Source organism: Sceloporus undulatus, unplaced genomic scaffold (assembly GCF_019175285.1).
Source record: "Sceloporus undulatus isolate JIND9_A2432 ecotype Alabama unplaced genomic scaffold, SceUnd_v1.1 scaffold_14, whole genome shotgun sequence".
In the NCBI taxonomy this organism is placed as follows: domain Eukaryota; kingdom Metazoa; phylum Chordata; class Lepidosauria; order Squamata; family Phrynosomatidae; genus Sceloporus; species Sceloporus undulatus.
The window spans coordinates 584,499-598,475 of record NW_024802936.1 but is presented as its reverse complement, the minus strand read 5'-3'; the positions used below and the strand labels follow the sequence as shown (position 1 = coordinate 598,475).

Below are 13,977 nucleotides of genomic sequence, written 5' to 3'. Positions count from 1 at the left end.
TCCCAATTAAGCCACCAAGTTGGACAGCTATGAAAGGGGATTAAATAAATGCATGGGGGATGGCTATTAGCTGCTACTTGTCACAGGAATTTATTACTTTTAGTATTGGAGGCACTAAAACCCTCTGTAACAGTTACTGGAAAACAGGACCAGGATGTGCTGGTCCTGCTCTTCGGCATCTGGTTGACCATTGTGCAGACTAAAGGGTGGACTAGATAGGACTTTGGTTAGGTCCAGCATAAAATTTCTTCTGTTCTTAATTCAGAAAAATAAAATCCTTTTGAGTAAAACTGCTACTAGCATGTCACATATCCATTAATACAACAATATGAAAAATAGCAGCTGTAAAAGTTTTGTGAGACCTGATATAGCAAGTAATAAAAATACAGTAAATGTGAAAATAATGAATTTTGGGAGAAAATGTACCCAGTTCAGCTGTATTCTTCAACTAATACATTACCTTTTGTAAGATGATTCAACTATTTTGCCCATGCATTGATGATCTATCCCCACAACCCCAGACATGATTTGTGTTGGCATGCAGACTCCTTAGCATATTATAATTTCTTTCTCTCCCTTGCATGTAGATGTCTGACTCCACGCTACATGCATTTACATTCTCATCCTCAATGTTAGGAGAAGAGATACAGCTTCATTTTATAATCCCCAAATCCAAAGAAAGCTATTTTGTCTTCAGCAAGCAGGGCAAGCATTTGGAAAGTATGCGTCTTCCTCTTGTCTCTGATAAGGTGGGTGAAATCTGTTTTAGTTGTATCAAACAAACCTTCTTGTGCCATACTTTTTCAGTGCATATTAACCTTGAAAAAAGTAAACAAATAGATAATACTTCAAAAAGGTTTATCTGGGAGACTTATATCAACAAGTAAGCCTTGAGTTATCATAGTCCATGGCTTTTATCAGAAAAGTGGTGACGCTGATTTCACTGCAAGGCTGAATTCCATGGGTTGGATAGCACAATTCGAGCAGGGTTGAATGGGACTTGTAATCCATCCCCTGAAGAACCAGGTGTGTAGTTTTAGGTTATTTTAAAATTGGTATAATTTATAAAGAGGAAAGAGACATTTAGTTGCACACCTGTCTGAAGAACTCATGCCTTACCACAGTTATCCATGTATTAGTTATAGCTAGCCTGAACTAATGTAATGCACTTTAAATGGGGCTATGCTTGATGATAGTTCAGAAACTTCAGCTGGTATAGAATGTAGATGCTCCAGTTGTTTGTGCAGGCCAGCCTGCTGAGACATATAACCAGTGTACACCTGGACCCAATTCAGATTGCTGGTAATTACTTCTAAAGCCATAAATAGACTGGGGCAAGTTATGTAAGAAACCTCATCCATACAAGCCTATCTTAATGCCTATACAAGGCATTAAGGCTCTGAGCCCCATTTTCTGTTTTACCAATTAGATTTGTTAGGCTGGTAGGCACAAAAGTGGTTCTACCACTACAGACAACTCTGCTGTGAGAAACCAATCTAACCCCTTTCCTGTTATGTTTTAAAACAGGTTTTTAAGATCTGGGTTTTTTATATCTACCTTTATTTATTATTTTTAAATTTTGTTCAGACTTTTAAAATTGATTTTTTTTATAAAACTTAACTGCTTTTATTGTCTGGGTTTTAGAATCTTTGAATTTCAATTTTGGATTGTTTTTAAAAGTTTAATTTCAAATATTTCATTTTTATTATGTTACTTTGCAAATCACCTCAAGAGTTCACTAGAGACTTTAAATTCAGTGTACACATTTTTAAAAATACAGTCGACCATTAATATGGATTAAGCATTCACAGATTTGATTATTTGCAGATTACTGTATTTGTTGTTGCCTCTACTATACCACATTTGATAGGGACTTCAATAATACCAGTGTCACTGGAAGTAAATCAAACTGGTTGGGTGGCTGGGCCTGGCCACACACAAGTTCTTTTGCTCTCTCATTCACATGCATGGGGAACAAAAGGGGATGGGATGAGATGGGGGAACACAGTGAAGGGTGCACATGCATTTTCTTGCTCACTTGCATGGATGGACAGGGAAGGGGATGAGACAGTGAGTGAGCAAGGGAGGAAGCACGCATGTGGCCAGCCCCATCCATTCACCTCTAACCCCCATGAAAGTTGAGGGCCAACTGTAAATCATAAATAGATAACTGAATCTCCACATAGTTGAAATCACAATCATTATACGCTAGAGGAGATGTTCATATGATTCTGTTTCTTCTCACTGTGATGATTTTTTTCAGGGAAGGGGCTTGTTATTCCTGCAATTTCTCTGCTTCAATATACAGTCAGCCCTCCTTATCCGTGGATTTCCTATCTACGGATTCAAGCATCCATGGCTTGAAATTACTTTAAATATATATAAATTCCAATAGGCAAACCTTGATTTTGCCATTTTATATAAAGACACCATTTTACTCTGCCATTGTATTTAAGGGGGATCGATCATCCACAGATTTTGGTATCCACTCCTGGAACCAAACCTCAGCAGATATCAAGGGCCCACTGTATATGTGCACACTCTTTTTTCTTATTATCCTAATTCATATTCCTGCCACTGAAGTCACATTCCTAATTTTCCAAGTCATAATTTGGAAAACCAAATTCATGAGCTCACACACATTTCCAGTCACTCTGTTTGCATTCTGTTCTCCATTTTCTAGATTTAAAACCATCAGGAAATCTATGGTTAGGACTAAACAGGTTTAGTACCACACTATTCACACTTTACTTTGATTACGTACAGTTTTAATGTTTGCATGATTGCATATAATATACGATTATGGTTTGAAAACAATTCTTGTTAATGCTAATCATAGTTTGCCTAATTTGGTTATCGTGGCAAACTAGACAGGATACGGAAGAAGAAACTGATGCTGTAATTGTTCTTCTGTTCTTCAGAACAACAAAGTATAAATAAAAGCAGAGTTTGGGAAATTGTTTTTAAGAAGCCATCTAAAACTGAGCAATATGCTAAAGCCATCTGTAATTAAGCAATAGCAGGATAATGATCTGCAACTCAAATTTTGTGTGTGCAAATTCTCTAATAGGTTTAGCAGACTTATAGCTGAAGACATGCAGATAACAAAACATCTGACGTGTATAGGAGGAAGATGTTTGTACATCTGTCCTTAAAAACAAGGAGAAATAACTGTATTTTCACGTGGTTATGATATTTTTACAGTACCAAGAAATGTAAAATGTAGTATATCAATACTTCAGGACACAACAAGAATGGAAAGAGATTGAAAATGGGGAGGAGGGGTAGAAAATGTACCTAAAGTAGTGAATTCAGGGCAAGGATATTTTTTACTAGCAGCAAGCAATAACTTTCTATGCTTATAAGGACATGACATGTATGCTTCTCTTGTAAATAAAACTTAAACTATGGGATCTGATCTACACAAGAAACAGAGGTGTATGTAGAGGACTTTCTACAATGGAATACCACTGTTGCTGTCACATCAGGCAATTTGGTTAGCTGGCATGTTTCTACATCTTAGTTGTAGCTATATGGTGGAATAGTCTCTATGTTAGACTAAAAATCTTAATATCTTGAACAGTGTGTAATTAGAGGGGTTGCTATGTTCGTCTGTTGCAGTAAAAATAACCAAAAATCCTAGGGCATCCTGAAGGGCAATACATTTATCACAACAGGAGTTTTGATGGACAAGTACATTTGTCTCTCCTTATCCACAGATTCCAGTAAACAAAATTCCAATAAGCAAACCTTTATTTTGCCATTTTATTTAAGGGACACCATTTTACTATGCCAATGTATTTAATGAAACTTGAGCATCCACAGATTTTGGTATCCATGGTGGGGTGCTGGAACCAAACCCTAGTGGATACCAATGGCCCACTGTATATGTTGTTAACTGCCCTCATGTCAACTCTGACTCATGGCAACCCTGTGGGTGAGACATTTCCAAGATCACCTGTCTTCCACTGCGCTGCTTAGTTCCTGAAAATTCATTTTTGTCATCTCCCTGATTGAATCCATCCATCTGGCATGCAGACTTCCTCTCTTTCTACTACTCTTTCCTTTTCTAGCATTCTAGTCTTTTCTTGTGGCCAAAGTATGACAGTCTCAATTTGATCATCTTGGCTTCCAAGGAGATTTCATGATTGATCTGTTCAAGGATACCCATGGTATCCTCAGCACTCTTTTCCAGCACCACATCTCACATGAGTTGATTTTCTTTCTGTCCACTTTCTTCACTGTCCAGCTTTCACATCCATATATGGTGATGGGGAATACAGTGGCTTGGACATTTCTAACTTTATTATTAATTTGTATATCCTTACATTTTAGGATCTTGTCTAGGGCTTTCATGGCTGCCCTTTTCATTCCTAGTATATACAGTAATCATTATTAGGGTTCTTGGTAGGGTTGTAGATTGTGAGATCAGAGACAAATTAAGTTCAAAAACTCCTGAAAGTGACAATCAATTATGTTATTAACACTTGTGCTTCATAAAACTGTTACAGATAGCACACAAAGGGATCTTGTAGAACCTTTGAGACTAGAAGAAGAAAGAAGTTGGTAGCATGAGCTTTCGTAGACTTGAGCTATTTCCTCAGATCCATGTTTGGAGTGAGGATTTTCCACTGTACTTACTCTGACATTGTGCTTGAATTTAGAATAAAATAGAAGTGGGAATGAAACGACATTTGTCTCCTAACTGTACATAATACCCCCACCCCCACACCAAAAGCTTGGAGAAATGGGCAGATTTTACCCAGTCTTAACAGCTTTGTATTCCAGGTAGGAGACCCATACACGTTTCCTGGGTTTCCTGGAAAACAGAACACAGTTTCCTCGACACTTATGGGAAAATGAGTTGACAGGTGAGAACAGAGAAGAATTCTGTTTTGGCAGAGATGTCTGTCGTTTTTGCTTTCATGTACTGAGGTACTCATGACCCCTACAGGATAGATTCATGTGTTACATCAGAGGCAAAACTGGAGCTGATTCATGTTCATAACACAGAATTTTGATGGCCACCTATCTCCAGCTTTCCTTTCCTATCTGCTAAATAAGTCAGCTAAATACTGCATACCTCATCTTCTGAGATGCTGTAACTATACTATTGTACCTAGGAATGGAACAGCACTTGGAACAGTAACGGGGATATGATCTTGTCTCCTGTCCCACTTTCTACCCAAAGACCATTCAGAACTAATGCCAAGAAACAACATCCCTCCAACATGGCACTGAGGCACTCAAAGAACAGGAAAGGTGTAAAGAACATGAATGAACCTCTGACCTATTAATTCATCTGCAATTAGGTCCAACAACTTTGAGCAGAACTACTAACAGCCAGGGCTGCTGCACTTTTAGCCATAGATCTAACATGTCTGTAGAACCAAATAATATAGAAACCATGGTGAGAAAATTCCCATAACTCTTATTATTATTATTATTATTATTATTATTATTATTATTATTATTATTAACCTTTATTTATAAAGCGCTGTAAATTTACACAGCGCTGTACATACAATCTTTTTAATTGGACGGTTCCCTGCCCTCAGGCTTACAATCTAAAAAGACACGACACAGAAGGAGAAGGGAGTGGTGGTGGGGAAGGGGCCTGTCTAGTAAGATAATACATATAAAATACATAGCAATACGGGAAATGACTCAATAAAACAGACAACAAAAGAATATCAAATAGCAAGTGACAATTATGCAATGCCTGGGAATGCTTCTCTGAACAAGATGGTCTTCAGCTCCGTTTTGAAGCTGGTTAAGGAAGTGATGGCTCTTTCTCGTGGGGGAAGAAGGTTCCAGGAGTGAGGGGCAGCAAGTGAAAAGGGGCGAATCCGAGATGGGGCAGAGGAAATCCTGGGCTGGGACAGCAGACCTTGACTAACAGAACGGAGGGCCCTAGTGGGAAGGTATGGGGAAATAAGGTCTGATAAGTAGGGAGGGGCCAGCCCATGGAGGGCTTTAAACGTGGACAGCAGGAGCTTATACTGAATGCGGAAAGGGAGAGGGAGCCAGTGAAGGGATGCCAACACAGGAGAGATGTGGTCAGAGCAGTGGGCGGATGGGATAATGCGTGCAGCTGAATGCTGGACAGAAATTAAAGGACGGAGGGGAGAGAGAGGAAGCCCAGCCAGGAGGATGTTGCAGTAATCGAGTCGTGAGACCACTAGGGCATGAACCAGGATCTTGGCAGTAGAGGGGGAGAGATATGGTCGGATTTTGGCAATATTGTATAAAAAGAATCTACAAGCCTTGGCTGTGGTCTGGATCTGAGGGATACACGACAGAGAAGAATCAAAGATAAAACCAAGACTGCGGGCTTGCTGGACTGGTTGAATAGAAATGTTGTCCACAGAGACAGAAAAGGAGTGTTGAAGGGTGGGTTTAGGAGGAAAGACAAGAAGCTCCATCTTGGACATGTTGAGCTTCAAACGCCGATGGCGCATCCACTGTGAGACAGCTGTGAGACATGATGAAACTTGCTGTTCAGGCCTTGGAGAAAGGTCGGGGGTGGAAAGATACGACTGGGTGTCATCGGCATACAGATGGTAGGAAAAACCAAAAGAGCTAATGAGTTTACCTAAGGACAGTGTGTAGAGAGAAAACAGAAGGGGACCCAGAACAGAGCCCTGGGGAAGCTCAAGATTATACAATAGAGGAGCTGTATGAGTCATTTCCAAATTTTAAGACAAGAGCAAAAACAGAAATCACAGGTTAAACCTGAAAACAAGGAAACAAGTAAAATGATTGCCCTCTTGGTAAATTGGTTTGCTTAATGATCCCTGTCCCTGCACCGCACTCTTCAAATTATTGAGTGGACTCATTGTCTCTTGGAACCCAGATCACAGAATCTGAACAACACCATGGATGTGGTTGTAATATAAGGAAAATACAGACAGAGTGCCTTGAACAAAATGAAAGGAACCGCTAGAGAATTTTATTGAACTGGACAAAATAACAAGATTCACAAAGCAACATCCACTTCCATCCGGCTTCAGAGGGAGAGAGGCAGGCCAGCTCCATCAGGCCTAGTCCAAAGTAAGACGAAGAGCTCTCCCTCCAGCCCATATGCCATGGCCATGGCCCCAGAGGGAAAGCTGAATCAATGAACCTGATCCCTTTCCCACCAGCATTCCCTTATCCTTTTGTGTCATGTCTTTTTAGATTGTAAGCCTGAGGGCAGGGAACTGTCCAATTTTAAAAAAAAAAATTTTTTTTTAAAAAGCAAGCCACTCTTGAGAGCTTTTGTGACTGAAGAGCAGGGTGTAACTACTCTAAATAAATAAATAAACAAATACTTAAATTACTATCTCCCACAGAGGATTGGCACTCTTCAAATTAAATTTTATGTTCTTCCAATTAAAGAAACTACTTCAATTAATCAGGGATGACACTTGGTTTTATTACTAGGCGTGGGATGAAGTATGTAATTAAGTGTGTAATTAAGCAGCCACATTTCCTGCCTTCAAGTGACTGAACTGCAAATAAAATGTTTAATACCTTTCTGGATACAGCTTTTCAAGATGGTAATCCTAAACCAATCCCTTAGCCCTTTACCATGTCTCATTTGCCCATTTCTCACTGATTTCCCATTTTTTTTCTCCTCTGAAAAGGTTACTAAAGGAGCTACCACATTAAGCTAAACATGAGTCAATAGTGCGATGTGGCAGGGAAGAAAGGCCAGTGCAGTTTTAGATACTATAAATAAAAGTAAAATGTCCAGATTAAGGGGAACAGTATTACCATTCTATTTCTTTTTATCAGACCTCATCTGGAGTGCTTTGTCCAGTTCTTGGCACCATAGTTTAACAATAATATGGACAAGTTAGAATGTATCCACAGGAAGGTGACCAAGATGGGCAAAGGTCTGGAATCAAACCTTGTGAGGAGTGATTGAGGGAGATAGGTATAAATAGTCTAGAGAAGAGAAGATTGAAAGCAGATATTATAGCTATTTTTAAATATATGAAAGGCTGCCATATGTAAGATGGAAACATTTCTTTTCTGTTAGTCCAGAGAATAGGACTTGAATCTAATTACAAGAAAGGAAATTCCATCTAAACCTTAGGACAAACTTCCAGACAATAAAAAAATTAGTTAGATTGTATAAGAAGTTAGTAGGTTTCCTTCATTGGAAGTTTTTCAATAGAAGCTGAAAACCTAACAGTCAGGAATGCTTTAGCTGTAGATTCCCACACTGACAAAGGAATGGATACATTGACTTGATGTTTCTCTTCTAACTGTAGAGATCTGTGGCAAATCCATTAAGTACAAAGAATGGAAAGGGAAGGACACATTTCACATGCAGGATCTGTTCCATAGAAGGGTGCTGATCATGCATGAAATAATGGCCATGAAACTGAAGGGTTGGGCATAGATGGATGGCAGAGATAAACTGTAGATAAGAACATTTTCCAATTCGCTGCTGTATACATGGGGTTCTTGATCTGTAATCACATAGCAAGAACTCTGTACCAGTATACCTCAGTTATGTATTCCTGGGCTTTATTTCTTTAACAGGATTTTTTTATAATAGAGGTAGAAATAAAACAATTGTTGTTAACTGCTGTCAGGTCAACTTTAACTAATGATACCCCCATGATTGAGAGACTTCTAAACAGCTCTGATCAGGTCTTGCAGTGGCTTCCTTGATTGAGTCTGTCCCTCTGGAATGTAGTCTTCCTCTTTTCCTGTGTGTATGTTAACTGTCTTCAAGTCAGTCTTAGTTTATGGCATTCCTATGAGTGGTACACCCCAAAATGCCCTCTCCTCAACAGTCCTGTTTAGGTCTTGCAGACTCAAGGCCATGAATTCCTTTATTGAGTCTATCTACCTGTAAGATAGTCTTCCCCCTTTCCTATTGCCTTCTATTTTACCTACCATTATTGTCCTTTCTAGTGAGTCATGCCGTCTCATGATGTGTTCAAAAGTCTGACAGCCTCAGTCTAGTCATCCTGGCCTTCAGGGGAAGTTCAGGCTTGATTTGTGTTAGGACCCATTTATTTATTCTTTTGGCAGTTCATGGTATCCATAAAAAGCTTCTCCAGTGCCACAACTCAAATGAGTTGATCTTCCTCATATCAGCTTTCTTTACCTCCCAGCTCTCACATTCATACATAGTGATGTGAAGTACAATAACATGGACAGTCCTAACATTAGTGTTCAGTGAGATGTCTTTGCATATGAAGATCTTGTCTAGTTCTTTCATAGCTGTTCTCCCAAGTCCTAGTCTTCTGATTTCCTGACTGCAATCTCCATTCTGATTAATGACTAACCCAAGATATTGAAAATTTGTAAATATTTCAATGTATTTTCCTACACCACAAAAAGGAGCAGTTTGGCATATTCCAACAAACCTTTTATTCAAAAGTTTTAATATGCACATGTGATATGAAACAACCAGGTCAACCTAGCCTTGCATAAGCAAACAAAAGCATTTTCAGTCTTCTAGAGAGCATTTGAAAGGTTCTTCCAACATGCATCCTGGGAAGATTTATTTTCTTTCAACATCCTCCACTTTTCTTATGATTTCCATTTTGGTGGCAAAACATATAGAACTATGCTTTCGGACATGCCAAGGTACTCTGCTTTCTATTTTTCTTTCTGTTTTGCTCTTCACACATGCTCAGTTAGTCATTCTAGTGGCACCAGTTTATCTTGTCTGCTGTATGTACAGTAAGTACACAAAGCTACAATAGGATCACTTAGAGGAGAATCCCATTCTTTCCTAGCTTTATTGCATTGTTTACTGTGGATATACTACTGCAACCTAACACTGAAAGTCTGTCTTTCCCCAGCCCTTGCTCATAATCCTCCTAATGTCAAATGCTGTAAAAACCTGTACAGAAGACAAGAAAAGTGGGACTGGGCTGGGCTGAGATCCTGTAAAAAATAAGTTTCTTTGTCAGAGGCTTTGTTACCTGAGGTATGCCTGTATTAAGCTCTTTGACAGCACTTGGTGTCTCAAAATTGATGTCTAGTGACTTGAGAAGTTATAAGAGACAATCATGGTCATGGCAGCTTTCCTGATTCCTAATGGAAAACTATTTGGGCATCTGCATCTTTTAAATGCATCTTGGAACAAATCCATGAGAATGCAGTCAGTCATTTATTGTATTCGACCAAAATCCAATATATATCCAGTAAAATAATACCTATATGTACCTACATACAAAAGGTCAAATGAGTATGTTCCTTGCACAGTCTATAGCAATAGTTTTCAGATAAGTAACATACTTTTGCAGCCTTAGTAAATAAGGTTGTGACTTGGGGGTCATGGTCTGAATAGTAACCAGCATGTTTTTACATACGGGTTCTCACCCTGTGATGAACCCAAATGTGTCCTAGGAATCTCTTCCTCAAGTTTTGATAGAACTGGCAATAAAGTGTGAAATATCCTCCCACACCACAAATGCAGAGCATGACATTTCTTGGGATGTTTCTATATCTGCCATCCCAAAATAACATTGTTATAATTTGAAAACAAAATCCTGTAAATGCAGTTCTTAGAGGGGTAAAGGTAAGCATTTGTAAGTACTGAACTTACAACAAATGATACCAATGGGGAAGGTTCGGAGATTTTAATAAAACTAAATCCTGGTTGTTTTTTGTGGGTTTTTTGGGCTACGAGGCCATGTTCTAGCCTTTGACTTCACATAAATTCTGATTATTCTCCAGGTTGTAAATCCACATCTCTCAGCTTGTTTTTAACTCTAGATACAATAAAAAGTATCTGTTGAAAGGATTTTAGGGAGTTTTAAGATAACTTAATCATACGAATGCATTTAAAAATCTACACTTCTGGCATCTCTACACAGCTAAAATCTTATGGATGACCAAGACATACTTCCCTTAATGATGTTGAGGGTGCTGGCAACATGGCGTTCCACAATTCACTAGTTTTGTGTGCCTTCGAGACATTTCTGACTTATGGAGAATGTATCATGAGGTTTTTTTTGGCAAAGTTTGTTCAGAGGAGCTTTACCTTTGTCTGAGACTGAGAGCATGTGATTTGCCCAAGGTCACCCAGCAGGTTTCCATGGTTGAGTGGGGATTTGAACCCTGCTGTCCTATAGGAGACCAAAAGACTTTGCTCCCACTGACCTCACAACATCCTATCTGGATGATGCAGGCAATTAGCCCCAGGCTGGGATCTGGGAGACCACACATGGATCTAGTCTGATCATGGCCCAGAGGGGCTTTAACATGGTCTAAAAAGTCTGGCTGTTTGCTGCACTGTTTCTAGGAAATTCTGTAGTGATGGGCAGTGGACCAGACAGCCGTGCCCCTGTTCATGCCTCACTGTCACATCTGTTGAAAACACCCTTGTCGAGACTTTTGGCAACAGATGGGGGGGGGGGTGTCATGTGGGTATAACCAGGGGCTCCATTTCTACCCTGACAGGCTGCAACAGGATTTGTCTCAGCAGATGCAATGGTGAGGCAAGTACTGGGTGCACTGTGGTAGTGGGTCCATGGTGCAGCAGCAAGTGGGTGCATAAACACCCACCAATAGCCTGGGGACTAACCCAGGGCAGGATAGCACAGGTTTGGACTGTCCTATCCTAGACGTCTGTTTAGGGCCCTTGTGTCCTAGTCCAGCGCTCAGACCACTACACCATAGTGGCTTAATTTACTAGACTGTCCCTATATTTCAAATTTCTGGAAGAAAGGTACCAATATTCTCACCTCAGTGACAGTCCAACTAATTAGTAATTGTGTGTTATTATATTATCAGTATTTACAGAAGACAGTGAAAGCTTACTCTGTAAAAACTTGACATCCATAGTGTTTGCAGTAGCCTGCTTTGGAACCCCAACAGTTATGAGCTGCATCTGCACTGCAGAAATAATGCAATTTGACACTGGTTTGTTTCTGCATTGCAGTTGCAGTCCTGGTTGTGGAAGAACAGGACTTTAAACCTGACAGAGTTCTAGCCTTTGGAGTTATAAAGAAAGGAATATCCATCTCATAAATTTGCCCAAACTCAAAATAATTTGAATAATCCACTGGGTACCGTAAATCTTGTATTTATGGTAAAATGCAGAGTATCGTGTGCAGCACTGTATATTATGTAATACTTTGTTTTTGCAGTTCTTGTACTGTTTTTATTACATGCACTAGTTATAAAATATTAAACACACACATGCACATAAGAAATATTCATTTGGCTTGTCCTTCCAACAGAATGTGAATGCAGTAAAGAGTCCTATTTTCACTCCTTCAAGTGGGCGCCATGAGCATGGCCTCTTGAATCTTTATCATGCTATGGAAGGCATCAACCACCTCCATCTTCTTGTGGTCAAAGAATATGAAATGCCACTTTACCGCAAGTACTGGCCCAACCATATCATGCTGGTTTTGCCAGGCATGTTCAACAATGCTGGAGTTGGTGAGTAATTCAAGATGAGTGACCAGAATGCCAGAATTTTACTTTTATTTCCAAAGCCATGAAGGAGAGAAGAAAAATAAGCATTTCAATAAACTCATCTCTCACTTATTTGGCCATAAAACAGACTGAGCCTAAACATATCAGTTGTTGATGTAAAATATTGTTAAATAGAAGAGGGAGATTAATTTTAAAATTAATTTTAATACATACAATCTACTTCACAATCCACATGAAAACATTCAAAGAAAAAGGAAAAAATGGGAAAGAAGGTAAAAATAAGATATACACATATACAAATGCACATACAATATGACCCCCATAACCACACACTCAGTATTAATTGTTTCACACCCATGTCTGAAAAAATACATTTTCTCTAGGCATTTCTAGATCCTCCAGTGTCATTCTATGGTCAACTTCCAAGCCAAGCATACCATAGAATCATGCTGGAAGACCTAGAAATGCTTAGAGAAGTGTTCTCTCCAAGCATTTCTTGGTCCTATTGTGTGATTCTATGGTATGCTTGGGTCAGAGGTCATTCACCTCACTGAAAATAATATGGTTCTTTATTATCCAAACTTCCAGGTATCCATGGGTGAATGTGTATGTGGAAATGTAAGCCCTGTGGATATGGGAGTCGTACTATATATGTATATGTGTGCATACAAAACTAAAATTAAAGCTAAATTAGGATTAAAACACAGTTTATGTGTCTTCAAGTTGCCTGTTGACTTATGTGACCTCATTAATTTTGTAGGGTTTTCTTAGACAAGAAATACTCAGAGGTGGTTTTGCCAATTCCTCCTTCTTAAATATAGTCTACAGCACCTGTTTTTTGTTGCCAGTCTTCCATCTAAGTGCTGACACTATTTAGCTTCAAAGAACAGACAGGATCTGGTGCTTTTCGGGTGTTTAGGCAGAGAGAAAGAGAAATGTTAATTGTTATTACTTTGTGTTAACTCAAAACTAACCTAGGACAATAAAAAAATAATAATACCCTAAACACTAACTAAATAAAACTAGAACATAAAAGGGCTCTGATCCCCCATTCCAAATTGTAATGAAAGATTGAAAGGAAATTTTTATTGTACTACCATTAGATGTTCAGCTAAATAAACTTACTAAGGTCACTAATAACCACAACCACAAATTATTTACATCTTATTGCTCAAAAAGTCCAGAAATGGTTTCCAATTTATCACAAAATTGTCAATTGGTTTATCTTTTAAAACCTATGTTAATTTGGCAATCTGAGCTAATGCCACAACCTTAACAATCCATTATTATTATTATTATTATTATTATTATTATTATTATTATTATTAAAATATTTATTTATATCCTGCCTCTTCCATTTTGGGGATCAAGGCAGGTAACAGCAAAGTTTATACAATATACAACAATAAAAACAACAAGCCCCACAAGACCTCGGCCCAACCCTCCCTCCCAAGTATAAAATTAAACAATAAAACATGATTGAAAAATACATAACAATACAGTACATCAAAATTAATAAACAAACCACGAATAAGTAAAATAAGAAAAGGAGGGGGATTCAATTGGGTCTGGACA

General features: G+C 38.7%; 1 protein-coding gene across 11 annotated transcripts in view; it reads left to right on the top strand.

The window, feature by feature from the left end:
- The window catches only part of LOC121917279 (GREB1-like protein), a 148,398-nt gene that overhangs the window by 117,240 nt on the left and 17,181 nt on the right, over positions 1-13,977 (top strand). For 10 of the 11 annotated variants that reach the window (XM_042443070.1, XM_042443072.1, XM_042443076.1 and 7 more), the window contains 2 exons: positions 588-749; positions 12,201-12,405. In XM_042443070.1, coding sequence (XP_042299004.1) covers positions 588-749; positions 12,201-12,405 — 367 coding nt within the window. The remainder of the gene's footprint in view (positions 1-587; positions 750-12,200; positions 12,406-13,977) is intronic. The other variant, XR_006100994.1, reaches the window with a different exon arrangement.